The sequence below is a fragment of the Drosophila ananassae genome, chromosome 3R, assembly GCF_017639315.1.
Source record: "Drosophila ananassae strain 14024-0371.13 chromosome 3R, ASM1763931v2, whole genome shotgun sequence".
Classification (NCBI taxonomy): domain Eukaryota; kingdom Metazoa; phylum Arthropoda; class Insecta; order Diptera; family Drosophilidae; genus Drosophila; species Drosophila ananassae.
The window spans coordinates 8,790,815-8,816,737 of record NC_057930.1 but is presented as its reverse complement, the minus strand read 5'-3'; the positions used below and the strand labels follow the sequence as shown (position 1 = coordinate 8,816,737).

The window sequence follows — 25,923 nt, the reverse complement described above, 5'->3', positions numbered from 1 at the left end:
CCAAATGAGACAGCAGCCCGGAGAAGGCGCAACGGCACTTGGCCGGAGTTGAAATGTGAAAAAAGTACTTAACGGGTTCGAACTGACATTGGGAATGGGTTCGGTTCAGTTTGGTTTGGGTTTTTGGGGTATTTTGTATCGGGGAGAGATGTGTCTCTTCTGGTGGGTGCCACTTTTTGGCTTTTAATTTGTCAAGAGTTGCACTTGAGGTACGAGAAAGTAAATTGAGATAGATGGGAATCTTTGGCTGGCGGCGCCCTCAAGCAGATGCCAGATGGATGTGAAATGTGCTTTTTCAGCCAAGACGCTGAAGATGAAGATGAATCTGAGCTGCAAATGGAGATGGGAGCTGGGATCTGGTGCTGTATAGGACTGTGGACCGTAGGACTGTTGTAAAGATGCGTTACACACACGCACCTATTGCATAAGGGGCTTCACTGTACTCAGTGGCGTATCAGTGGCTAGGGATCTAGTTAAAAGGCAGATCCCGTCTGGGTCTTGCATTGAAAATGATTTCTTTTATTGTTGCTTCTGCTTCGGCGAATCAAAAGTAATAACAATAACGTAAGTTAACAACAATTTAATTTACATTCACATACACATATATATATGTATTAATTGTATATTGTGGTAAATACGAGTATAATAGTGTATAAACATTAAATATATATTTTTTTGTATATTTATTATATTTCTCCCTCTGCACGTTTCTGGCTATAAAGTCGCAACCGAAATCGCATTAAACTTGGGCCCATCTTCCAGCGGAGGCCATCTCGGTTAGTGGAGGTTAGTTGGGAGTAGTATAATTTATAAATACACAATCCATTTAAATATGTATTATACCATATAGCTTCATATGACTCGGTCCGCGACCTTGGGGGCCCATTAAAACTCCAGTTAATACCATTGACTAGGGGCGGTCTGGGGGACTATAGAGGCCGTGGGGATGTGGGAAGGTTTTCTGGGTTTAAAATATTTACAATTGACTTTGCTTGTTTTTATGGTTGTTTTAATTTTTATCTCTTGTTTCTTGGCCGCTTGAAAAAGAAGTTGAAAATCCGCACTTAGCCTAGACCATTAAAAGGGAGTACTTTTCGAGGGTTTACTTTTGTTTTTTCTTCTTGAGATTACAGAAAGGGACGGGGTTGCTCTACAACACATAGGTACATACATATAGGTACATTATTTCGGTTCGGGTTTACCCAAAAAGTGTTTAAAATTATTGTTCTAGCATAGGAACTGCATTTTGTCCTTTTTATAAGTTTTCGTTTTCAAGTTATTCGTTTCGTTATATCAGTTTTTTCAGTTGCATATAAAACCTCAGATTAAGGATCTTTGGGGTCAAAGGGATACCATGTTGTTTGTTTGTTTTTTGAAAAGAATTCAATCAAGTCTATGGCTTGAAAAAGATTTTCGAATCATAGAATTCATGAAAGAGTCTGTAGCAATATTATTCAAATACTGAAAGAAAATGCAAAAGGGTTGACAAGGGTCCTTCTAGTTTAAAAGTGATTTTAGTAAGAGTCCTTAACTCCATTCCAAAATGGCACAAACTCGTCCCTAGTATGTACTTCAAAGTGATTTTCTGGGAAATTCTTTGCTCCATTTGTTTGTCCATTTTCACGCACTTTGGTTCCGTTTCCATTTAGGATTTTAATCCTGCGACCATTCCGGCACTGTCCCTTTTATCCCCTCGTAAACCCCCCCTAAACCAAAAAAATTTTATTCACAACATGGTCTCCCCCTTGTTCCCCGGTAACCCCTTTTTGGATTCAGATTCCGTTTGGTGGCTGTTGTGTCGATGTTGTTGCCGTTGTCAGGTGTTGTTCGGGCTCAGAGGAAGTACCATGTGGCCTCTAATAGCGTCCATAGTTGGGCCCGTATCGGGGGGCATCGCCGCCCAACTCGTCCAGGGCACCCATGGCACTGAGCTTCTGCAGCCAGGCGGCGTTCGAGTTGCTGTTGGACACGCGTGGATTGTTGATGTTGCTGCTGCTGCCGATGCTGTTGCCGTTGCTGTTGCCGGTGGCCTCATTGTGCAGACGCAGTGGGTGTTGCTGCTGTTGCTGGGTCTGTGGGTCCTCATTGCTCAACTCCAAAATCTGCAAAAATATAAAAAAAACACATAATAAACGCAAGAGTCAGAGCGGGCGAGTTAAACTCTGAGCTGTTGTTATGGTTGTTATAATTATCGTATAGTTGCTGTTGTTAACACGGCTCGGTTCGGCCCCCTGCCGCCTTGTGATGATGGAGTGCGAGTTATTTCCAAAAATCTTTTGAAATCTTATTTATCCAACGTGGGAAGTTCGTCACAGATTTTTACTTTTTTTTTTTGCTTATCTCTTTTTTTTTAATTTTAATTTTGGCGCATCATTAAATCGAATGAACTTTATCTGTAACGAAGCCGCAACTTGAGGCTGTCGGCTTCTGTTGTTTGCTTAGCTTAACCCTTGGGGTGTCAAGGGGTTATTTTTAAGTGGAATAAGATATTATAAAAAAAAATGTTTTAAGGTTTAATTCAAAAATGTAATATATAGATATTCAGAAGCACAGGTTCTTCTTTCGAGGGATATTATAGTGCTCTGATTTGTTTTTCCAGCTTACTCTTAATACATTAAAATAATATTTTAAACAACTTGTTTTGCCAAAAATGGGTTAACTTGTTTTAAACCATCCTAACTTGGCTACCAGCTTTTTGGCTCCGCATCTTTGCCGCTGTGAGCTGAAGCTGTGATGAGCTGAAAATGTGTTAATGGGGGGTATTGTCGTGTAATTATCAGACGCCAACCTCTTTTTTCTGGCTACCACTGTAATCCCTCCCCCTTTTTTTGTGGCCCCACTCTAGGGCTGATCTTTTGTTTTTGGGTTTTGGGTTTTGAGTTTTTGGCGAACGTTGTTGATGATGTGTGAACAAACACAAACAACAGCCAACGAAGTGAAAAACCTAAAACAATTTCGCGCCAAGTAATTATATTATTGCTAATTTTGAAACAAAGTCTGAAGCCACAAAAAGCCAAAGATTGTTTTCTATTTTCGGATCGGACAACTTGCAATATTTGTTTCCTTTCCCTTTCCTTGACTCGGAATGCCTGGCATTAATGGCCAAAAGGTTTACAAGGAAGTAATAATGACTCTGGAATTGTTATCGCATTGCATCTGGTTTCCACCAGGGGGTGGGGTGGCCAAGGTTTGCCAGGGGTTGTGCAGTTAGAGGGGTGCCAGCTGGGATTCGTCTCGAGATGATTTTCATTAAAGCCTCCATCGACTGGCACATTTGGACAGTTTAATTTGAGAGTTGTCGTTAAGTGAAAAGTTATGTGATTCGTTTGTCTTCCACCTCCCTTGGCCCAGTGTCTTCCATCTCGGCTGTTGGGATGCGATGCGGAGTTGGCAGATACTTTATAAATAAACAGCTGCGCTGGGACTCGGGGGGAGAATCTTTCGAATCTTTCGGGCGTCGAAGCCGGGTTGATGTTTTTTGGGTCGGGTAGTTTCTGGCCCGTGGAATGGGCCACTTGATGAGTGGTGGGATTTGTTGGCTGGGGCATTTGTGGCAAGTGGAAAAGGAATGTTGGAAATAATTGCCGTCAATTGGATATAATGCTCGGATGCCCAAGGAGCAACTTTTTACTGATGGCTTTCAAAGTTAAGCTAATACGTTTTATTGAAGCGATTGTTTTAGATCAAAAAATGAAATTTGTTTTGTCAGAATATGGCTCTAACCCCTCAAAAATATGCTGACTTATTAAACTCCCCTATTAGTCAATCCGATTAGTTGTCTTAAAAGTCAAGAGTAAATTAATTATCAATCTGACTTGCCATTCCACAAGTGGAATCATAAGGGATTATGGCTGATATCCTCCCCCACAACCTCATAATCAAATAAACATTAAATTATAAGCTCAAGTTCATTCGCAAATTAGTTTGAAATCCCCCAAAACAATTATAAAGTTCAACCACGTACCAGTTTGTCACCCCTCGAGCTACAAAATTATAATCCAATATTTCTCTAATAAGTCGAGAGCATTATGAAATTGTCATTTTCCACATTCTCCAACACAAATTGCTTTTGGGAATTCCTTCCAACTTGATTGTCATCTCCAGGAGGAGAAACAGGAAAATGGGAGGAGATAGATGGATGGATGGATGGCCCTGCGTGAGGATTGAGGGGGAGTCGTGTCATTTTGTTGACATCCATCCCGGAGAAGGCAATAAGCCAAAGGCCAGGTTTTGTTGTCTCATGGTTGCTTCTGTTGCTGTGGCTCTCAGGTTCAATGCATTATTGTGTGTCAAGTGTTTTCATTTTCTGCTCATTTTCCCCCTCCGGTGGCTTCTTGTCTTCAAAGTGACGTAGCCAAGTCAACCTTCATCATCGACAGTGGGGCCAATAGCAGTGGTAGCGGACCGACCACGTCATCGTCATTATTTGCTATTTGACATTTGATTTCCCTTTTCTTATTTTTTGTCGTTTTTTGCCTAGTGCTTTATTTTTCTGCTCGCTTTTTCATTTTTTTGCCCAAACATGGTCTGCTCTTGGTCTATGGTCGCTAGTCTCTGGTCTCTGGTCTTTGTCTGGCGTCGCACGTCAGCGACTTATCGATTCGCAGGGACCGTGACTCAGAAACAGAATCTGCAAAAGGGGTTGAGAGCTACGTATATGTGCAGGCCAAAAAATAATAACTAAATGAGACACTAATTTCTAAAAAACTAAGAGTTTTAGGAAGGACACTCTTTAGTCTTCCCAGTTATAAGCAAAGTGTAGCCTCTAATTCATAGTTTCCTCAGCCTTCGAATCCCAAATTGTGAAAAGTATTATTTCGCATAGTGTTTAAACTGTTTGCTACAAATACTCGAATCGATGGTCGGCAAACAGTCGCAGTTAAACATTTTGTGTGCAGCTGCATTGGATTTCTGCACATCCACTGGCAGTCGAGTGGGGCTTCCTCGCAGGCTCCCCTAATCCCCTGATCCCCTAATTCCTACCCTCCTAGTTGAGTCGCATTTTTGTGTCTTGGTTGCGAAAAAGAACAGGAAACTGTGCCAAAAAAAAAAAAAAAAAAAAAACTATAAGAAAAAACTTCATTAAATAACAACAACAGCAGTGGCGGCGAATCAAAAATTGTGCAAAAGATGAGGTGCCCGGCATGCAGCAAGTGTTGGCCAAGTTGGCGATTGTAGCCGAGCAGGCTCCTCCATCGACGAGGCGAAGAAGAAGCTTTATAGCCAGCATGCGAAAAAAAGAAACGCTTGCGAAATATGTAAAAATATTTCTGAAATGGTTTGCAGACGCACAAGAAACCACAGCAGCAGGAGATTGCCAACAAAAATAAAAACAAAAATACCGAAAAAGATGTAGTGCGGTTAGCAGGAATCATCAGTGGGGCCGTGGCCGAGGGACCTGTGTAACCTTATACCCTGGCCGATGACGCAACCTCCATTCCATTCAATTCCACTCTGTTCACCTCAGCTCAACTTCCATAAGTGACCAAAAACAAAACACCAAAGTACAAAAAAACAACAAAAAACAAAAAAAAATAACATATATAAAGACCAAAAACCCAAAAAAGCAGAAGAAACGCTCGAAAACAAAAACAAGTCGAAAATAAAACCTCAATAATTGGCGACATAATTGCAACTTAATACCACGCTTTGGCTCTCTTTTCATTTAGTTAATTATATTGACAGCGCACCAAAAATGCCAATGCACAAGACTCCGGGCCACGCACACGGCCGGAGGAGATACCCATCGCACATTCTCCCAGATACACTGAAGGATTTCGGACAGAAATAACCGGGGTCAAGCTCGTTGTTTAAGGTTTTTAAATTTTTAAGATCTATTATTGATAGATAAAGATTTAGAAAATTTAAAATGAATATTTTAACTAAAAATTGTAATTAGAAAATATATTATTATAAGAGGCCAAATTCCCAGATTCCAGTATCTGATTCTTAGTTAAGATATAGATAGTTTATAGAACCTTTTATAGAGCAATGATTTTCTTGTACATCACTTAATAAATTATAAGATTATATACAATATGTAGTTTTATCACATGTCTTATTATCTCTTTATAAAACTATTTTCTTCAAGTGTAATCTTGCTCACCTGCAGCATCAGTTCACGCAACTTGTCCAAGTCATCGCCATGCGACCTTGTCGGCAGGTAACGGCCGTCGACCAAATGCGATGGGACTACCAGGAGCAGCACCATCATCCACACTAAAAGCCACCTGTGACCATTTCCACTTCCATTTCCACAGCCGCCCCGCATCAGTCTGCTGTCTCCCGGCGACGCCTGTTGGTCGATACTCCTTGCAGCTCTCATATTATTGTCTTTATAGGGGGGCGTTCTTTCGTCTGCAATTGAATGGGCGTGGCTCTTTTTCACTACAACCGGAGAAGAGAAAAGGAGGGCGATGAGGAGGGTGATGAGGGAAAAGTGTGTGAACTCTTCGGAAGATTCGAAGACAATTGCAGGATGTGTAATTGGCATGGCACTGGCTTTTGAGATGGCTTTTGAGGTGGGGTCTCAGTGGGAATATGGAAACAAACCAGAAATGGATGCCAGAGATTACAAAGGTATTGAGTAACAGATAAATTGTTTCTCTTCGTCAAAGGAGTGTCTTCCTTTGGGCCTTTTGTAATTTAAACTTTAGCTAGGGGATGCAAATTGAAATTCGTTCAATAATATTTATTTTTTTCAGAAGCGAAAGGTCAGATTTTAAAAAGATTATGTATTCTTTTAACAATAATTTAATTTTTAATATTAAAGGAATTTGTTCATGATGCATATTTTAAACTTTGAAGGAATTTAGTGGTATTACTGAACTGGAATAATATCTTCTACATATATTCTTTTCTTTAAATAAAAAAAATCCAATTTAAAATTTAATTCCTGTTGCTTTAAACGATTCAATAATAAAAATTGCAGCACTTTGTGTTTGTTTACCCAATCGAAAGAGGATTACACAATGCCCGAAATTTATGATTATGGCACTGACACTGAAACCAGAAACAGAAGCCACATCTGCACCTGCACCAGCGACACCAGTCCGCTGAATGTGTGACTCACAGTTTATATTTTTGATGGCTAATAGAGTTGGAGTTTCACCAGAGGACCAGAGGAGTTCCTGCCACTTGCTTGTTACTTTTTATTTTATTTTTGTGGGAGGACTTCGGTCTTAACAACGTCACGTAGTGAATGTGTTTTGTTCGGTCGACAAGTTGGAATAAGTGGGCGAAGGCGAAGGCGAAGGCCACCCCAGGACGATGTTGTGAACTAGGATAACAATGTAAGTTTAAGCCAAGCTGCGTGCCGACATTTGTATTTATAGCCAAAAATTGTGGCATTCGCCGAGATTTTGAGATGACGCCAGGACGCCGCCGACGACGGCTCTGCGGTGGTCCGGATATTCTGTCCTCCGGATGCGCTACACCCCTATTGGGAATTCGAATTAGCCTTCTGGCGTGTCCTGTCTCCAAAGCCGAGCTCTTTTTCGCAGTCGGTGCGCGCGCAGTGTCGGCAAAAGGCAACCAAATGTACCAACATCCATATCATTGTCACCACACACTCCGTTATGTGTGTGCTCTTGGTTGTGCTGGTGGTTGTGTGGCCTCGCATTTCCATTGTCCTCCTCGGGAGTCATCATCATAATACGTATACGCCCCATCTACGGTCCTTAGTATAGAATCTGGTGAAATGTTTTCGCTTGGCCAACTTTCATGGTTAACTCGCTGTGGCTTTTAGTGGGTTGCTCTTGTCATTGTCCAAGAGGTATTTGTGGGTGGATTGGTATTTCGATGTGATCAGTTAGGGCTTTATGGGGAAATTGCGAAACAACCAGGGTCTTTTCTTTAAAGTCAAGTCTTTGTGCTTAAAAATGATATGGAGTATTATTAAATGGGGGAGTTTATAGGGTACTAGTGTCTCGTTAATTAGAATTATTCAATTTGCCATTGCCGTTGCCCCGGCTGCTGTCGTCGTCATGGCTGCAATTGTTGACATTGCGGGCGTCAATAAATGCTCCGGACCCCCAGACCCTCTCCCAACACTGCTGCGGTTCGGTTAACTGGTTCCCCGGACATAAGCACGGGCTTGGGCCCAGTCCCAGTCCCAGTCCCGGCACTCAATTGTTATTGTCTTCTGGGTCGTCTTCTGGCTGGTGGGCTATATAGCGAGTTTGTGGCTATCTGTGGTGTCGGTGAAATGGACCCATTTGTATACCACGCACGACCGATAGACCGAAATTTTTGATATAGCGCAGTTTTGTGTAGCCATTGCTGTGATTGAATACGTGACGGGCATGGGAAGTGTGCCAATGGCATCGCAAGGGTTTTACGACCCCAAGCTGGACTCGAGTAATACAACTCGGAGTGTATGCTACCATTCATGCACCACACACATCACACATCGCACATCCAACCCCCAACCGACCATTGAACTGCTTGGGTTATTTATGGCTCTGGCATATAAACGCTTTATGAATCGGGGGTGCTCATTCCGTCAAAATTATTAAAACCCCAAAAAAGAAAAAATATGAAAAACAATTACTCAAAATATGAAATAATCAATTGGTCCTCCTCGGTGGGTTTTGAATTCTGTTCACGAAACTCGGTTCGAGTTGTCGTAGGCCAAAAAGCTTTCCAAAAGCTCTTTTCTGTTCGTCTTTCTGCTCCGAAGCTTATGGAGCATGTTGGGAGTTGTAACGGTACGAAGCATCGGTGGTTCAGTGGTAGAATGCTCGCCTGCCACGCGGGCGGCCCGGGTTCGATTCCCGGCCGATGCAAAATAACTTTTTTTTAATTTTAATATTATTTTTATTTATTTACTTTTGCATTATACGATTGAGTTAACTATAGCATTCCAATTTTAGCAGCTTTTTTTGTTGGAATTTATCAAAATGTCAATAATTGTTTTGGGTTTCCCCTTTCAGTCATATGGCGTTCAATAAATCATGAGATTTCATTATTGACTTTCCGACAACATGTTGTGTGCCATAACTGGGTGAAGATAATGTTAGTATTAATATTTTGATTCACCATGTGCCATTCTCTGTTAGGATTAGCAAAAATTCCTCATAGAGCTGATCTCTATCTAACAGATTATGAAAGATTAATGAGTAAAGTTTTTTCCTTTTATTTTTACTATAAACGAGAATGTTATCTCAATTTAATTTTAATGCTAATTTAAATGCAAATGGGGCATTGTTTTAACTAAATTAAGACTATCTTTTAGCACAAGCTTTTCCTTATGTAAATAAAATTAGCGCCAGAATAAGGCATATCTGTGACAAACCTAAATGCTCAGTCATTAATTTATTTTATTTTCTTAAGCTCGCTTTTAATAGTACATTTTTAATGGTCTTTGTTTATTCTATATTCTATCTAGTTCTAATAAAAAGTTCTTAATCCCTCAAAAAATTTTATTTGAAGTAAATAATTGGATATCAAGAACAGCAGACCAGAAGCATTATATTTATTCTCTTAGTTAAAACCTACTGTGCTAATTAAATTGGTATTCAGATTTTGAAAATTCGTTTTAGGTTTATTTGCATAGACTTTATTCACTTGAATCGTTTTACAATTACGTTTACAATTACAATTACCGTACAACAACGAATGGATGGTTGAGTAATATCGCATGTTGATGGAGGAGGGATCGAGAAGGAAGGGTGTTTCGAGGGATATACATATGGCTCGTAGAAAAAAAACCTTAAATATTTGTAGAATCGATCTTAACTAGAGCTACCGATTAGGGCGGACGTAAGGTCTACTTAACAACAACTAAAATACATTCAGTGGCATTCTACCTACATACGATTACTTGTCTCAATTTAACATTTATCAACTTTTTATATGCATATAGAGTATTATATAATTAATTGCTCAGAGTCAGGTGATCTAGGGATTACATCTACAGACACAGCACGAAGGAAACAGGAACCAATCCATAAATATGCCCTTGCAATCGTTATCAGGATCGTAGGCGAGCAGTCGATGCCATTTATACTTTTGTTCGCATCCACATTCTCCTTCACATCGGGGAGTTTGTGTATTGCTGTAAAAATAATGGAAATTTATAGTTAATAGAATAAAATATACTGACTAATTGGGCTTTCAAATAGTTGTGGTAATAGGTTTTGTCATTTGTATAAAGATTTGAAAAATAAAAGTTGTACTAATTTAATGAACCTATAAACACAGGTTTCAAATGATTGGCTCTTTGATGTGGTCTTTAAGTTAAAGTGATTAAGAGACACTCTACTAAATCATTAGTACATTTAATTGGCTTATTAATGTCATAAACATTTAGCCTAATATTTTTCAAAGCCTAACAAATTACTTCAGCAAAATCGTATTAAAAAACTATATGATAGCCCAATAGAGAGTTACAAAATTCACATATTTTTTCACCTGCAAACCTCCTGATGAATGGCCTGTTCGAAATGCTGAGTATTAACAATGGCTCGGATTTTGCCCGCCGAGTTCGATGCCCAATAGGGTGTTACAATTTCGATTTTCGACTCGCAGGCATCCAGTCGCCCAGTGCCAGAATTCCCATTGCCCTGCGGTCGATTGACATTGCTGTTTCCATTGCTATTCGATCCCCCGCCGGCAGATCCGCCTCTATTGCGACTGCCTCCTGCGGCGGCTTGGCGCTTGTTCCGGAGTTTCCCGAAGTAGCTGTCACCAGCTTCAACGGTCTCTCCGGCATTCGCCGCAAAGGCACCGGGTGGTATGAATATATCCGGCTCGTCTATGAAGCGTCGCTTTCGCACCTTGGCCTGTTGCCGACCTCCTCCTCCGCCGGCAGGACCTTCCATGTTCATTTCAAAGTCCCCGTACATCCTTCGCATCAGAGCCTTGTTGTCGTCTATGAATCGTTCGATTTTTTCACTGAAAAAAATACATATTATAGTTTAAATAATTTTATAAGGTCATATATTTAATTCTAAAGGAAACTGAAAATGATTCATAATTAAAATCATACTCCAAGTAAAAAATGCAAAAATTTTAATGACTTCATTTTAAAAGAGAAAGGAAAGCTTCCTTCGGGTGGAGCCGAAGTTTATACATATAACCTTGCAGTTAAGTTCCACCTTAGATTAGATTAGATATATACCGGATTGTATATAGTTGCTCGATCCTTATTTCAATATCAAATCCATTTTCTAATAGAAATGTTGGAAAGTGTCCCAAGCGTCTTTAAAAAAAGCAAGGTGGTGTCAATTCCGAGCATTCAGTTATATGACAGCTATAGGACCTATATCCGTATATGCGGCCGATCCTTGTGGAATTTGGCACATGAAATAAGTTTGATGGACTGGAATGGAATAGATACTCTAACTTACTTCATCACTCCATACTCCATCACTTTAACTTAAAAAAAACATCAAAGTGCGTAGGAACAGACAGGCGGGCATGCATTTATCGACTCAGGAGGTGATCCTGATCAAGAATATATATACTCTATAGGATCGGAAATGGCTTCTTTACTGTGTTGCAAACTTTTGACCAAAATTATAATACTCTCTGCAAAGGAATATGGAAATTACTTGCTTTAAAAAGCTTTATGCCAAGAAATTGGCACTAAAGTGATAAAAATAAGTAGATTGCATTGAATAAATAAGTTAATTAATACATGTTTAACTTAAAAATTAATAAACTTTTTTAACAGTGGAATTAGACTAGAAGTGAGTCAGCTAGGGCTTGCTTAGATTTAATGGCAATGAACCTTTCCAAAACTGACACGTTTCTCTCTCGTTGGGCCTAATGATGAAATTCGGTTTGATTTGACGCGGCTATGCTAATGAGAACGATTATGATGGTCGGAGGGTAACTAAGTATGTCACTAAGAACAGTCACCCGGATTAAATGTGATTCAGAGCAGCTTTTGGCGAAGAACTCAATTTTGAAGAAAACCGCAGAAAAGCAAACATCCTTGAATCAATCAGCAGAGAATGTGACTATAATAAAGGTTTAACGATTATTTCAAGGGAGTTTCCATTCCATTTCCATTTGGAATTTCCGATTATCCGAAAAAAGCGAAGAACAATAGCCAAGATATAGTATCTACTTACATGGGATAACTATTTCCGGCTGTGGGACAGAACAGCTGATGGTATCGCTTGATGCATGGCACTCCCTTGATGACATCGCCCCGCACGTCCAGGCCCAGAGCCACCGACAGGGCCGTCCACCAGATCTAAATTGGTCAGATGTATATACAATATGTGTGAGATATATGTTGCGTATATGTGTGCCATCAGTATTTAGCATTGAGGAAGGCAATTGGGTTTTCGGCGGGGTACTGAGATTACCGAGATTGATTCGGAGACCATAACAAATTATGGCCGGGGTGTGAAAATGACTCGAGTAAGTCATAAACATAAAAGTTCGTTTTATATTCGAAAAACGCACCGATGGCCGAATGGAGGGCTGTAGCGGGGAGTAGACTATGGAGTTGGGTTTTTGGGATTAAGCTCCCCATATTGGAGTAGACATGTGCCGCTGCTCGGCGCTTCCACCTCGATTTCCATCTCAGACTCCGGAGTCCGGATCTCTTTCTCCCACCGCTCGCCTTGCTCTTCTTTCGGCGTCATCAACATCATCACACCTCTTAATGAAACGAACTCGCACGACCTTCGTGTGCAAAAAACAAAAGCAAAAAGAAAATAAAATAAAAAATAAAATTAAAAAAAAAAACCGAAATGAACACACAAAATCGTCAAAGTTATTTCCGCAAATGAGCAAACTCGATCGAAATCGAGAGTACACTGGGGAAAAACGACAGAACTAGAACCGGTAATAAATCAGTCCAGTAAGCTATTGCCTTTATAAGATATGGATTTAATGGATCTTTTAAAATTGATAAAGTAGTTCATAAGCATTTCGTTCTTAAGACTAGTTTTTTTCGAATGTGGCTATTAAAATGCGCGCGTGCTCGGTGCCTCGTACACCCACTTTACCTTTCCCATCCGCCCCTTTCAAAAGTCCGTACTTACCGGAATCTGTAGAAACGATCCGTTGTTGAGTTTCGGATAGGAAAAGAGCGGCACCACCGGCACCGTGCCATTCTTCAAGTATATCGGCCCCTGGATCGGCGTCACCGTGGGCATCTGATTGCTATCTGTGAATGGAATTTAAATGGATCGGTAAATGAAAATGAAATTGAAATTGGAGTGGAGTGGATTTTGGATTGCTTTGGCATTGTTTCTCTGCATGATGATGGTGATTCATGTGCAAGGACAGGGGAGTAGGAGTGGGAGTTTCGAATTGAAAATGGAATTGGAGTTGGAGTTGGAGCTGAAATCGTTGTCGTATCCGTTGTCGTTGTCACTGCATTAATCAGCCCGGGTAAACCCGAAAAGTGAACCCAGATAGCTGCCATTGCAAGTGCAAGTGCATTCGGCGGGGCCAGCGCCTGGCTCTGAGACTGAGACTGAGTCTGTGTCTGCATACAAATCGGACTGCAGTTGACACTTGCATGTATAAATTTCATGTCTGCCTGGCATTTGTAATGCCCAGATCCGGATCTGGGCCCCAGACGGAAACTTTCCCTTTTTTGAAAAAAACTGCAGGATGCAAAACGAGTTGAAGAATGTTGAAAAAGGGAGCATACATCTATAAAGGGGTTTTCTTTCGGAGACAAGGTATCTTTTCTACGAGGTGCTTTTTCTACACTGTATAGTTTTAAAGTAAAAAATGTTACTTTTTAAGCTTTAACAAATATTTTGAAACATTTAAAGCCTTTTCACAAGCTTTCAGGACAAAGGTTAAGTACTTTTAGCCAAGATTTTATTGAATGAATTTATCTGTTAGAAAGTTCGAACGGAAGTTAGCTTAGAAGCTAGAACCTTAAATTCATATTCCTAATAACCGAGAAAGAAATGGTAAATCAATGGACTTTTTTGTAAAAATTGTATAGAATGACTATAATATATTTTTAAAATATTTTTTTTGTAGAAAAACCATCCACCCTTGTTATTCTCATCATAATTTTCTTGCTGTGCATCGAAACCATGTCACTTTCAGCTAATGAGAGATTCTTTTTGAAAGATGTTTTGAAATAGATTCTTTTGTGATTGTGCAGAGATCTTTAGCTGAGATCTGTTATTATAATTTTTTTTGGGCGCTGCACAAAGGTGAAAACCGAGTGCTGAGTACTCGAGATCGAGACAAAAAGCAACCCAAACTTGTATCTGTGAGCCGTGTGTCTTGCGTGTGCACGTCTTCATATGAGAGCTGGTTCATGAGCCGCCCCTGCTACCCTTCTCCTCTCGAAGATTGAAGCGCGACTTCTTGCATAATAGCCCCGTAACCGAGTTGAGTACTTGAGGTCTGAAGTCTGGCAGGTTGCTGGCTGGCTGGCTAATGCCTCAACGGCTTTGGGGATTGAGATGGCGATGGAGATAAAGATGAATATGGAGAGGCAGAAGTAAAGAGGCGCCACAAACTTGGCCAAAAGTGAAACATCCAAAAAGTGAAGAGCCGCTGACAGTTTTCCAAGAGGACAACAAGGGCAGCCACAATAGATACAGCTAGAGATACAGCTACACGAGCCGATACGGATAGATAGATAGATAGATACACCCCGGCACAGCACAACATAAATCGTGATGCGTGCCAGTCTGTTAGTTATAAAAGTCAAACACTGGCCATTACTGTCTTGAAAGTGACCTTGCCGATCGGTTTGTAGACCTTTGACCTTGCGCCACCGCTTGTGCGCTTGTTTACTCCACAAGTTTGTTATTTGTTATAGTTATAGTTGCTCCACTACGACCCAATCCCAGATCCGATCTCCGCGATCTTGTGCAGGAGTTGCTCTCAATTGGAAAGATACATAAAAACAAGTAGCAGCCGCAATGCGACCAAAACAACAACTAATACGAGAAATTAACATGACTTTCAATCGGCTTCTTTAATATTTTGTTTTTATTTCTTGATCGTGTGCAGACGTGGGACTCTTCACTTCGCTTATCACCCCACGAATCTACATGCTCCAAATTTATACATACGTACTTCGGCGATAAAGTAAACAAATTAAAACACCAACATTTGTTTTTATTTGTTAATTGCTCAGATTGGCATCGTTCGGAATCAGGAAATGCTCAAAGTGGAATGTACTCCAAAGATTGATACTACGAGAAGATCTCGGGAATTCCTTTGAAGTGAATAAGGAAGTGATTCTTCAGATCTTGGACAGTTCTTTGAAAAAAAAGCCCCTAATACGATATGTTTAATAAAAAAAAACTTTAGTGTCATGTAATTGCTTATTTTGTATAAGAAGAATTTCAAGTTTTATCATTTTTTATGGTCAGATGCTTGAAAGAATTTAAGATTAAATAATTAGAATAGTTTGTTAGTCAAGAGCTATTAGTTTTGACCTTAATTTTTAGAAAAATTCAAGAATATTTTGATTTTGAAAATGGTTCTTAATGTGGTTTCTTAAAAATTTATATACTCACCCTTATTAGGCCCCACCTCCTCGTCGTCCTCCTCCTCATCCTCCTCGCCCTCTTCCACATCGTAGTCGATCACCGCATGCACCTGAGTCCTGGACCCCTGACCTGCCTGGACCCTTGTAAAGCCCGGTGCTCGTTCCGGATAATTTTCGGGCGGTGCCACTCCGTAGGTCTGGGCGGGCTGGGGAGCCTCCGGTTTGCTTGGCCTGGAACGTTGCTGCGGCTGTGGCGGTGCTGGGGGTGGTTGCTGTTGCTGGGATGGCGGTTGTTGTTGTTGGTGTTGCGGCTGCTGCCTGCTGCCATAGCTGGTAATACTAAAGCTGCCAGTGTTCTTTGTGAAGGTGGCACTGGCACTGCCATGGGCATTGTAGAATTGCTTCTGTTGCTGCTGGGGGGGTTGTCCCGGGAATCGGGTGTACGAGCCCTCACCCGGGCCCCGTCCACTTGAGTGAGTTTGTGTCAGCTGGATGGAGCTCTGGCCGGAGCTGCTGCTCGACCTTGAGCTGGTGCTCTGAAAGGACACACTGTTCTCGTTCTGGTCCTGCTGCTGCTGTTGCTGCTGCGTGATTTGCTGATGCTGATGCTGCTGCTGGCTCTGCTGCACTTGTTGCACCTGCTGAATATGGTACACCGAATTCCGGACCGCATTCGGAGCCGTGGGGGGCAAGTAGGCATTGTTCTGCTTGTGTCTGCCACCGCTGTTCTGATATTGGTATCCGCCCGCGGCTGCAGCAGCTTGGGGTGGTGCATAGGGATTGTTCTTAAAGTAGTCGGGAGGATTGCCAGCCGCCTCTGCAGGAGATTGCTGCTGGTGGTCCGCCGGCGAGTAGAGGAGATTATTGGTATTGCTGGCCAGCTGATGGATGGGATGCAGGGGGGCCAAGGTGACACCCCACGGTTGCTGGCCGAGAGCACCGAAAGGCAGCGAGAAATTCGTCAGAGCCATGGGTCGGTGTCAGGACGGGGAGCGAGGGAGTACTCAAGCGAAAATTCAAATCGAAAACGAAAGACTTAGGACACAAACTCGATTCGGCTGCGCATGCGGCGACATCATCTAGAACAGATCTGCGCGCACGGAAATTGATGGCAAGCGCTCTCGAAATTGATTTATGCAAAAATAACAAATCAGTCAGATCAGCTCCCACTTCCCACCCCTGGCAACAATGGCTCGCACACACACTCTAGCACACAAATATAAACACACACGCACACATCCACCCCGCGCACGTATTATCTCGGCGAGTTATGTGGTATATATATACAAATATATGTGCAAACGATGTTGTTGTTATTATGATTAAATAACTTTAGCGCGATCTCGAGCTCCGGCCTCCAGTGTCCGTCCGTCCGCGTTTTAATGCTAAAATACCATTCACGGCAAGCTGACAATCGCGACTGAGCCGTTCTCGCCGTGCGCCTTTAAAAAAAAACTTAACTTAAGGAGGGAAAATGTTTCAGCTTTAGCTTCAGATTCAGCTTCGACAGTTGCCCAACTCTCGAAATCTCAAAAATCTCCGATCTCCGAGTTGAAACATTGCGCTCAGTTTTGAATCTGGCTAAGAGCGAGCGCACGTCGAACTGAGTGGCTTTTTTATCTTTTTCATTTTTGTTTCAGCTGAATGGCAATACGAAAAATAAAAAAAACCGGAAAATATTCGATAAAGGGTGTAACGAAATTCGAATGCCCTTATAAAATGATAAGAAATTTCTGAACCAAGTTTTCAAATTCTAGAAATCTTAATCATTGCACAAATCTAAAATCACTAAATAGTAATAGCATGAGTATCAAGAGATATTTGATATTAAATTGAATTCTTAGAATTTATTGGCGAGTTTATTTGACTATTTCCTTATCACATATTATCTAAAATTTACCTGGTTGTCAACTCAAAAAACTTTGTCCAAATCGTATGTCTGTTTTTATATTTTAATTAAGCTGCACCCTTTTTCAATTTATGTTATTTTCAAATGGTTTACGAGCTAAAAAACAGTGCCTTGGGTTATGCAAAAGAGTGACAGATAAAAACAAAACTTAACTTCACAATCTAACAGGCAATTTGCAAGACTAATCTCTTGCGTTTTAGTAGTTTATGGAAGAGAACTTTTGTACTATTGTATCTTAACAAGCACTGTGATTTATTGCACTGCATAGAATGTTGAATACAATTTTTAAATTGTTCTGGGAGCTCTCTGGAATACCTCTTCCGCATACCTTAGCCGAGGGAATCTTCAGCCGAACAATCATTAGGCGATGGGATTAGGTTAATGAGAACTCATTTGTGACCTAGGTCAATACCTGGATGCGACGACGGCGGCTGATATACATTTTTAGTGGCGTTAGTGGCGAGAAACGCATATTAATCACAGTAACCAAGCCGAAATCGATGTCTGCTTTATTTCACATCGAAGGCAATGAAAAGCAAAAGTATATTTAAAGTGGGCTTTCAAAACAGGTTGTGAAGAGCATCGAGAGTCGCGAGTCGTTACACACATGACCGCCAGGCTAAGAGAGCGTGAGCCTCTAGGGTTCTCTGCTCCCGGGGTTAACTCACCTTAACCCTCTCGCACTCTCTTGGCCAGACGAAACAGTAGCTAGTGGTTACATGGGCGGGGTGGCGTGGTGGCGGCGGTGGCCCCCTCCAGCCTCATACTCATGCTCTGAAGTGTGTCGAGTGCATCGGGCGATGAGCAAATTGATGATGGCGATGATGCTATGAATGAATGACTCGCCACCGGTGGGAGGTGCGGCACTAATAGCTAGATTGGAGGTGTAGACGGGTCTTCTACGTCACGGATCTCGGTTCAGTGCGTCCACTTTGCATATTAGCACCTCTCAAACTGGAGCTCCCCTCGTTTCGAGAGCCGGAAACGGATGCAGCTAATGGATAGAATACAGACAGCGTGCTATGATCTTATCGCTGGCATGATTTTTTCTGGGAAAAACGCCCTTTAATGGTTTGATCTCCTGTTTGATGGATGATTCAATTTTGATTTAAACAGCTCGGGTGGGGAATTTTTCAAATGGAGGATATGCAGTGGTTCGCCTCGGCCCAAGTCCCCTTTTCAGGGTCACTATTGGCCATTTTGTGAGCTACTTTTCCTTTTCGCATTCTTACATGCAAATAAGTCATTTAAAGTGTAACACTTGGGTTTGGCCAGGTGCCGCCTGTCTACCTGAACATTGTAAGAAACTGTGTAGACTTTGTCACAGTTTCTCATAATTTTAATAAATTAAAAAAATATATTTTTTCTAGAGCACACTTTCAAGATAATTATGGGAAATAGTTTCTCGAATAATGTTAAGTATTTCATCACAAAATAAAAAATATTACAAAAATATTTTGAATGAAAATGTAAGAACTATTTTTCTTTTTCAATGTAATGTTGAGACTGACCAAGTCATAACCACAGCCATGGCCATGGCTAATGCCCAGGCCTTTGTTCTATGGGGGCTGCTTTTGACCAAGCCCAAACAAATATTGCACATTTTCATAAAAACTCAGGGATGGAAAATTAATTCAAACAGAAGGGAAAGAAACGTGGCGAATTGCTAAAGATAAAATAAATAAATAATTGCTTATGTTAATATATTTCAAATGCCTAAGGCTTGAGGCTTTTAATGTACTATATTGTGTGTTAAGCACTTTCTTAAGTTATCCATTTTTTATTGATTTGTCAGACATGATTTTTCTATTCAACGTCTTGGCGAAAATTAGCTATGCGTTTTTCGTTTAATAGATTTTCCCATATGAGGAAGCCAATGATTCATCGGAGGCTGTGGCACTTCCTGCCCGTCCCTAGTCTCTCTCGGCTCACATGTTGCATACCCAGATGCAATTTGAACTGAACCGATTCCATAAGGCCAGAACAAGTTTGCAACAAAAAACGAACAAAAAAAGACAGCTCTAAGCGTTAGTTATACATTTGTTTTCCTTTCCCTTTTCATGCGACAGACATTGAAACTTCTTGGTGGTTTGGTTGGCTTGATTTTGGCTGCCATATCGAATCGACAAACAAATTCAAATCCAAATCCACTCGACAATCAAATAATTTGACGCGAAATCGAATTGTATCGAACCATGGGCAAGATCGAAAAGTGACATTCCTTCTAGCGCCTGGACCTGCTGGATATTTCGAATAGCCTCTGGCGGCTTTTGTCGTCTGTCAAAAAAAGAAGTGAAACAGCGCCGGTAACAATTTGTAGACCTTATCCGAAAGGTGGCTCTCAAGCTGAGCTGTGGCCTTAAGTCGTTAAAAAATTTTAACTGCCAATCTGTTGTGCAGCCACGATAAAAAGCTAAAACGCCACAAACATCAAGTGTTTGTTGCTGGCTGCCATTGTTGAGGGTTCTCCTTTTTTTCATTTTGGATCGGGGGTCGCTTTGGGTCTCTCTGGGTATAAGTTTTTCGGATCTCCAATCCCCGACTCGAGACGAATGACAAAAATGTTGGGGGCCCCAGCCAATCGATGTTGATCGATTCGATCAGCATAAAAAAATCTTTAATTAGAACCAATTTAGAGCGTGGACCAATTTATCAGAAGCATTTTGAAAAGTAGTTGAAAACCAGTCGAGAGCAACTTCAGTATTTCCGAAAGGGGGCTGGCTGAGGGAGGTGGCTGGGGTTGGTTGCTGTTTCCATAGATTTCATTATAATTCAGCATTAGCCGACATTATTATTGTTATGGCTTAAAACCCCCACAAACTGAAGTGAACCGATCTGAGATCTTAAATAGCAAAACAGCAATAGCCACAGAAATTGCCATTTACGCATTTGTTTTTCTTTGTCAATTGTTCCACTATTCGAGAGGTGTGGACCAATCTCGACCAGGTTCAAGTGCACATTCATAACTATTCATAGCCATATAGCCAGATATATATCTGTAACAATATGGAGCAGTCGCCACGAGAGTTGGACCAAGGGTTGATGAACGCAGCGAAGGAAATGGATGCTTTAGATTTAAAATAAGCCTATTGTAACCAAAAATCATATCATTTTGTACTTCAGTAATACTGCTTTTGTTGACAGTACAATGGACTTTGAATGGCTTTATTTTTTAATATATTGTCTACTGAAAGGGAGCCATTATATGATATATTTAGTTCTTCAAAATCAAGAAATATTTGTCCTTCTTTATAAAATAATATTGATCGGTTGAAACTGGACTTTAAGTTCCTGAAGTTCTATGATCAAAACAGTCTCTATTTATGACTCGGAAAAAGCTAACCTGTCATCACTTGTACCTGGCACTAAGGGGTGCTAGTTTAAGAATAAAACTTTCAATAAACTTCAAGAGCCGCCCTCTGCTTTTTGTTTTGTGTTTTTGGCAACACTTTCAACTTTACATACAAGTGGGAAACCAGTTAATTAATTTGGTCCGATTCTTGGCATCTAGATGGAAGTCAAGACAGCCGCCAAAAAGTTTTCTTTATAACATATAACAATTCATTAATTACCTTTCGATTGCTGGTTTTTACCTTGGGCGGAGTCATGAACCCGACACCTAGCACATAATGCCATTAGAGCCCAAGCCGTTGCGGATCTGGGATTACAATATTCGAGTGTTCGGATCGGTCGTTCAAGGAAATAGTTTTATTAGCCAGCATAGCTGATGCAACTACAAGCAGTTGATTGTTTACTTCGATTCGATTTCAATTTGTTTTTATTCTATTATTTGTAGCTCCCTTAGTATCTATCGTATTTCGCTTTTGTGGGCACCCCAGGAGCTTGACCATTCGCTGAGAGATTCTGGTTTTGAACCTGGTTGTGATTGCTGCTGTGAACGGGTCCGGTGCCACTTCCTCCTCCCGGCGGAGCCAGAGTGTAGACCTCGTAGTCGCTGATGGTGAAGTTGTAGTCCCCAAAAAGCGTCAAATGGGCGGCATTAGTTCCGTCGTAGGAGTGTGGCAGGTTTGAGTATGAGTCCATATTAGTGTTGCAATTGCTGGAAATAAGGAGATCCGCGCCAGCTCCAAAAATGGGTCCGCAACTGTAGGTGGAAGGGTATTATGTTAAACAGAGTTTCAAAACGTAGACATAAAACATTTTGCCTTCGGCAGCTGCGTTTTTATTAACCTAAATTCATTTAAAAAACACTTAATTAACATATTCTCTAATAGTTTGTCAACAAAGCGAATGATAAAAGCTTTTAAATTCTTTTCCAAATGGCCGAAGCACAAACGTTTGATTAATTGCTTCAAGGACCAGTAGTAAACGCCCGCTACTTTTTAAATTAATACAAATTAAAAACGTTTCTAGTTATTTAACATGGACTATAAGACGATAGTTTTTAACGTTTAGTTAACCAATTTTGTTATCTTTTTAAGTCTTCTGATTGGCTAGAAAACAATTTAAATTCCACTTACTCTGGATGGTAGCAGATGGCATAGGGTTTCTTCACAATGTCAAACTTGGTAGGTTGCTCTCCGTTAGCAGGATTTAGGGCAAAAAGGAAAGCTCTCTCAGAATGCACATAACCGCCCTTTCGGCTCGTTTTGGCCCAAGCCACATCGGTAAATCCGCCACTGATCTCTCCATGAGATCCCAAACCAATGACCATGCAGGGCGCTACCCCATCACAGTAGCGATGAAAGGTCCCCGAATCGTAGCCATGGGTGGAAGCTCTGAAAACTAGCCGCCAAGATTGTTTGGGGACTCCAAACCACCCATTAAGGACATTTTGTAATGGTGTCTTATCGTTCCTTAGAATCTGAGAACCCGGAAACATGTTAATGGCCACAGTTAAACGGGGCTGCAGTCTCTTGTCGTTATCTATCATTTTGTTGGCATGCAAAGCGGCATAGCGATAGCGTTCCAATGACAGTTCCATGGGTACAGCTCCTGTGGGCTCTACCTCCTCTGCAAAAACCTGACTGTCAATGAGTAGAAGGCGAACGTGCCCCATTACACCACTTAGGTGCTGGCAGACCCGAGCCCGCTCCTCTTCGGTCCAATGGGCAGTGGGCTGGGTTACTCCCGCCTGATATTTGGCCCAGGCTAGGACGCACCGCCACACTTCCTCCTCTTCCAGGCAGAACTGTAATAGATTATTATTTCCCATGTTAATATAAATATAAGCATCCTATTGAACATCAAGGACAATCTTACATAGTCTGATGAAATGATTTTGATGAGAGCTTCCTTGGTTAAAGTCAGAAATGCGTTCGTCTTGACACATTCGCTGGCATTCTCCCCAATGTAGATTATGCAGCGTTCCATAAAAGACGCGGCACATTTTGCACCTAAAACAACAACAAAACTCATACATTACATGGTCTATACGATTGGCTTAAATACATACAAACTTTCTTATACTCTAGTCATCCCTTATAGAAAATATCCTTTAAATCTCTAATTTTACCAATTAAAAAGCTTACAATTTATAGAGTTTCTACAATTTATTGAAATTTCCTTGTGAGTGTACATTAGTTTACTTAAGAATTACGACGTGCGGCTATCGTAGACGGTGGAGTCTGAGGTAGAAAGTCCTAGTCCTTGGACGGACTGACGTTCTGTATAAGCGTGATGTTGTCGCCCTTGAGCATGATCCTTCCCAGGTTCTTCCTTTGGCGGGTCTTCACATAAACTTCCTCGGCGTCGTCCAGCACCAGATTCATGTACTCGTCGAAGCCCACAATGTGGCCCTCGATGCGCAGCGAGATGTTCTCATATAACCAAACCTGGACTCGGGAACGGTTTTGCAGGTAGCGGAAGATCAGGTTGATGGGCTGCACCATCACCTTCTGAACCTTGGGATTCCCCTTGAAGGACATTTTTGTAGTTTTCGGCCGATTTAATTCAATTTAACAAAATTTTATTGCCGGCGTCTGTTGTTCCGTTTAGTGATGGAAGAAAGAAAAGTATCGTCCACCCGCAGAGGGTCACTCTAAGTTTAACATAGGTTATCGATTGTGCAACTGGACTTAAAAGAGTCTTAAAATTTTTAAATTCCTGTCTTAGACGACAAATTTAATACCAATATTAAATAATTTCTTAAAATACGCCCTCAAATAAACTTTCATAGGAAAATTCTATCGTTCTGTTAAAACTGTCGATAAGTGTAAACTGTAGGATGAATCTATCGAAGCATCTCTGTTAACTTTTTGTAGGAGCGGAAAGTTGTGAAACCGAAGTTTTCCATATTTCCTAGTCAATTTACAAATTAATTTTTAATAAAAAACAATCGTACAACATGTCTCTCGCCAACGTGGACAAAAGCGAATTAATGGACCAGGTGAAGCAACAGATTGCTGTGGCCAATGCTCAGGAACTGCTCACACAAATGACACAAAAGTGCTTCAAAAAGTGTGTCAATAAACCCGGAACCTCGCTCGACTCCTCGGAACAGGCAAGACAAGGCTTGATAAGCATTGAAAACTAGTAGAAAACAGTTATTTTATCTTATTTAATTTATAGAAGTGCATTTCCATGTGCATGGACCGGTTTATGGACTCGTGGAACCTTATCTCCAGGACCTACGGCCAAAGATTACAACGCGAGCAAAGCAAATTCTAGAAGACCGCATTTTGGAGATGGCAGGGACAACTCGTCTGCTAGCTATTGATTAGTTGTAATGTACAAAGTTTGATAATGCAATAAAAACATGCATTATGTTACGTGATTTTTGATGACAAACGTGCGTTTTGTGTCTATCGATTGGAGGGTTAACGATTTTGACAGTACTGTTATGAGTAAAATACCAGTTAACATAGTGGTATTTTTCAAATTATGTATTTTACAGTAAATGTAAAAATAATTTTGTGTGTTTGGCGCCTTTTTTGAAAACAATTATTAGGGATATATCGTGTAACATTAAATTTCAATCTTCTATTTGAAACTTGATATGAATTTTGTCAAAAACTTACCCGCTTTTTCATGAATATCCATAACTGCGGTTAAAAATGTGCAAGCATTGTCTACTGATAAGGTGGATATGACATGATCCTCACAGGCAGTACGCAATTCAACCACACCCATATCCTGGGCCATCATCATCATTTGGAAAACCTGCGAGTCCTGCAGCACCAACTGAAATTGAAAAATGTTTAGGTGGTAGGGGCCTTGTACTTTGGAGTTATTTATCTTACCTTTGCGGTGTAAACATATAGAATAAACTGCCTAAATAAGTCCGGATTGACATGTGGCAACCGTATTGTTGTTGGTGTGGAAGCTCCAGGCGCCGCTGGTGATACTGTGCACCCGGGAATGCGGCACACCTCGCCCCTTTTGGCGGTCTTGAAACTCTTACAACTGAAATGGAAAGTCGGTACAAATTAATTGAGTGATCAACTGGAATGGTTGCTTCGGATTCCTGAGATTCACGCACGCAATATGTAAGATTCCAAAAAAGGAAACCGAATAGAGGCAATTTTCCACACCGAAAGAAAAATTTTTGTTCTGTGGCTCAGATAAATTATTTTGCAATATTTTTGGGTTAATAACATTAATTTATTTTTTTTAAGAATATTATTTAAAAACTCACCGTGCCATTAGCATCAATCTGTGAGCGTAGATGCGTTCATCTCTCCCACAAATGAACACAACATCTGCACTATCCTGATCCTCGGAAAGGCGCTGCAAATCATCAATTAACTGCGGCAGACTCATGTCTATATCCCGAAAATAACTTTTATTGGTCGAAAATATTGTATCATTCATGCACCAACGTTGCACGTGCTTCCATCTCCCACTTTAAATCTTATTATTGTTTTTATTTTTGCTTATGGGTTTGTTTATGTTTTCACTTCCAGGTTTCACGCTTTAAAACTCTTATTTTCTCTCTTACAACCTCTAGATTTTGTTAAGATGCAAAAACCGGTTCCTGGCTAAAAAAAATTCTTGGCCAACACAAAGCCAAAATTGTTTTACAATTTTTTGGGAAAATAATTACAAGGGAATCTTAATTGTTCACTTTTTAACAAAAGACATTGTTCATTTTCAGTCTATTGATTATTTTTCAATTTATTCTGATCTTATTAGGCGTGTTAAATATTCTTTCATAAAATAATATTGTATTTGACCGCTGGGCGTTCTTTTCGCGATCGAGATTTAGTTTCGACTGAAGAAGAGACTTGAGACAGGTCTTGGTCGCGTCTCTTTCTCCATTTTTTCTCTCAAAGCAGGTAACGAGATTAGTTTATTGTTTTTCTTTCTCACCTGTTATTGTTTACGGGGATGCTCTTTAAAAACATTTTTGAAATGGAAATCATTTTTTGGAATTAAAAAAGTGTAATATTAAATGAGAAATGTAAATTTACCATTAAAAATGCTTAAATTAACCACTAAAAAACTTACCATTAAAATGCATTCTTGGACATATTCTAAATATAAATCAAAAAATTACTTTTAAGACCTTGACGAATCTGGAGGACGGTTAAAAATGTAATGTTAAAAAAATGTGCTGTATATTTTTCCCTTTGGTATTTAACATTTTCTATTTAAATCATGTTTCAATATTTTT

General features: G+C 40.6%; 5 protein-coding genes and 1 non-coding gene across 8 annotated transcripts; 2 read left to right on the top strand and 4 right to left on the bottom strand.

Annotated features, from left to right (window-relative positions):
* Positions 1-490: 490 nt before the first annotated feature.
* On the bottom strand, positions 491-7,326 carry LOC6505483. 2 transcript variants are annotated; one of them, XM_014905015.3, is made up of 3 exons: positions 7,073-7,326; positions 6,107-6,387; positions 491-2,102 (listed from the first exon to the last, which is right to left on the bottom strand). In XM_014905015.3, exons 2-3 carry the CDS (start codon positions 6,323-6,325, stop codon positions 1,857-1,859), a joined length of 465 nt encoding a protein of 154 aa, XP_014760501.1. In that variant the 5' UTR covers positions 6,326-6,387; positions 7,073-7,326; the 3' UTR covers positions 491-1,856. The 2 variants fall into 2 exon arrangements, with proteins under 2 accessions (XP_014760501.1, XP_001964938.1); XM_001964902.3 differs by having other exon boundaries at positions 6,107-6,357; positions 7,073-7,325.
* A 1,389-nt stretch (positions 7,327-8,715) lies between these two features.
* Positions 8,716-8,786, top strand: Trnag-gcc. The gene has a single exon. It is a non-coding gene; the product is annotated as a tRNA-Gly (tRNA).
* A 757-nt stretch (positions 8,787-9,543) lies between these two features.
* Positions 9,544-16,896, bottom strand: LOC6505480 (protein spaetzle 3). The gene is made up of 5 exons (XM_001964901.4): positions 15,468-16,896; positions 13,005-13,129; positions 12,081-12,205; positions 10,414-10,896; positions 9,544-10,057 (listed from the first exon to the last, which is right to left on the bottom strand). The coding sequence occupies exons 1-5, from the start codon at positions 16,408-16,410 to the stop codon at positions 9,901-9,903; spliced, it is 1,833 nt and encodes a 610-aa protein (XP_001964937.2). The 5' UTR covers positions 16,411-16,896; the 3' UTR covers positions 9,544-9,900.
* Positions 16,897-21,011: 4,115 nt separating this feature from the next.
* On the bottom strand, positions 21,012-25,722 carry LOC6505478. 2 transcript variants are annotated; one of them, XM_001964899.4, is made up of 6 exons: positions 24,946-25,722; positions 24,551-24,713; positions 24,329-24,491; positions 22,572-22,705; positions 21,830-22,500; positions 21,012-21,453 (listed from the first exon to the last, which is right to left on the bottom strand). In XM_001964899.4, exons 1-6 carry the CDS (start codon positions 25,119-25,121, stop codon positions 21,150-21,152), a joined length of 1,611 nt encoding a protein of 536 aa, XP_001964935.2. In that variant the 5' UTR covers positions 25,122-25,722; the 3' UTR covers positions 21,012-21,149. The 2 variants fall into 2 exon arrangements, with proteins under 2 accessions (XP_001964935.2, XP_044572363.1); XM_044716428.1 differs by lacking the exons at positions 24,329-24,491; positions 24,551-24,713; positions 24,946-25,722 and adding an exon at positions 22,765-22,899.
* Positions 22,843-23,344, bottom strand: LOC26513924 (probable small nuclear ribonucleoprotein E). Its single transcript, XM_014905144.3, has one exon. It carries the CDS (start codon positions 23,234-23,236, stop codon positions 22,952-22,954), a length of 285 nt encoding a protein of 94 aa, XP_014760630.1. The 5' UTR covers positions 23,237-23,344; the 3' UTR covers positions 22,843-22,951.
* On the top strand, positions 23,518-24,098 carry LOC6504533 (mitochondrial import inner membrane translocase subunit Tim13). Its single transcript, XM_001964900.4, has 2 exons — positions 23,518-23,811; positions 23,880-24,098. Exons 1-2 carry the CDS (start codon positions 23,656-23,658, stop codon positions 23,976-23,978), a joined length of 255 nt encoding a protein of 84 aa, XP_001964936.1. The 5' UTR covers positions 23,518-23,655; the 3' UTR covers positions 23,979-24,098.
* Positions 25,723-25,923: the final 201 nt, after the last annotated feature.

Coding starts and splice junctions, on each gene's coding strand:
- LOC6505483 (XM_014905015.3), bottom strand. CDS start 6,325: ATGAGAGCTGCAAGGAGTATCGACCAACAGGCGTCGCCGGGAGACAGC. Junction 2,103..6,106: donor TGCGTGAACTGATGCTGCAG/GTGAGCAAGATT, acceptor ATATTTTTGCAG/ATTTTGGAGTTGAGCAATGA.
- LOC6505480 (XM_001964901.4), bottom strand. CDS start 16,410: ATGGCTCTGACGAATTTCTCGCTGCCTTTCGGTGCTCTCGGCCAGCAA. Junction 13,130..15,467: donor GGAGGTGGGGCCTAATAAGG/GTGAGTATATAA, acceptor TTCCATTCACAG/ATAGCAATCAGATGCCCACG. Junction 10,897..12,080: donor GCCGGAAATAGTTATCCCAT/GTAAGTAGATAC, acceptor TATTTTTTTCAG/TGAAAAAATCGAACGATTCA.
- LOC26513924 (XM_014905144.3), bottom strand. CDS start 23,236: ATGTCCTTCAAGGGGAATCCCAAGGTTCAGAAGGTGATGGTGCAGCCC.
- LOC6504533 (XM_001964900.4), top strand. CDS start 23,656: ATGTCTCTCGCCAACGTGGACAAAAGCGAATTAATGGACCAGGTGAAG. Junction 23,812..23,879: donor CGCTCGACTCCTCGGAACAG/GCAAGACAAGGC, acceptor TTTAATTTATAG/AAGTGCATTTCCATGTGCAT.
- LOC6505478 (XM_001964899.4), bottom strand. CDS start 25,121: ATGAATGATACAATATTTTCGACCAATAAAAGTTATTTTCGGGATATA. Junction 22,706..24,328: donor GGATATTCATGAAAAAGCGG/GTAAGTTTTTGA, acceptor TTGTTGTTTTAG/GTGCAAAATGTGCCGCGTCT. Junction 21,454..21,829: donor GCCATCTGCTACCATCCAGA/GTAAGTGGAATT, acceptor TTCCACCTACAG/TTGCGGACCCATTTTTGGAG.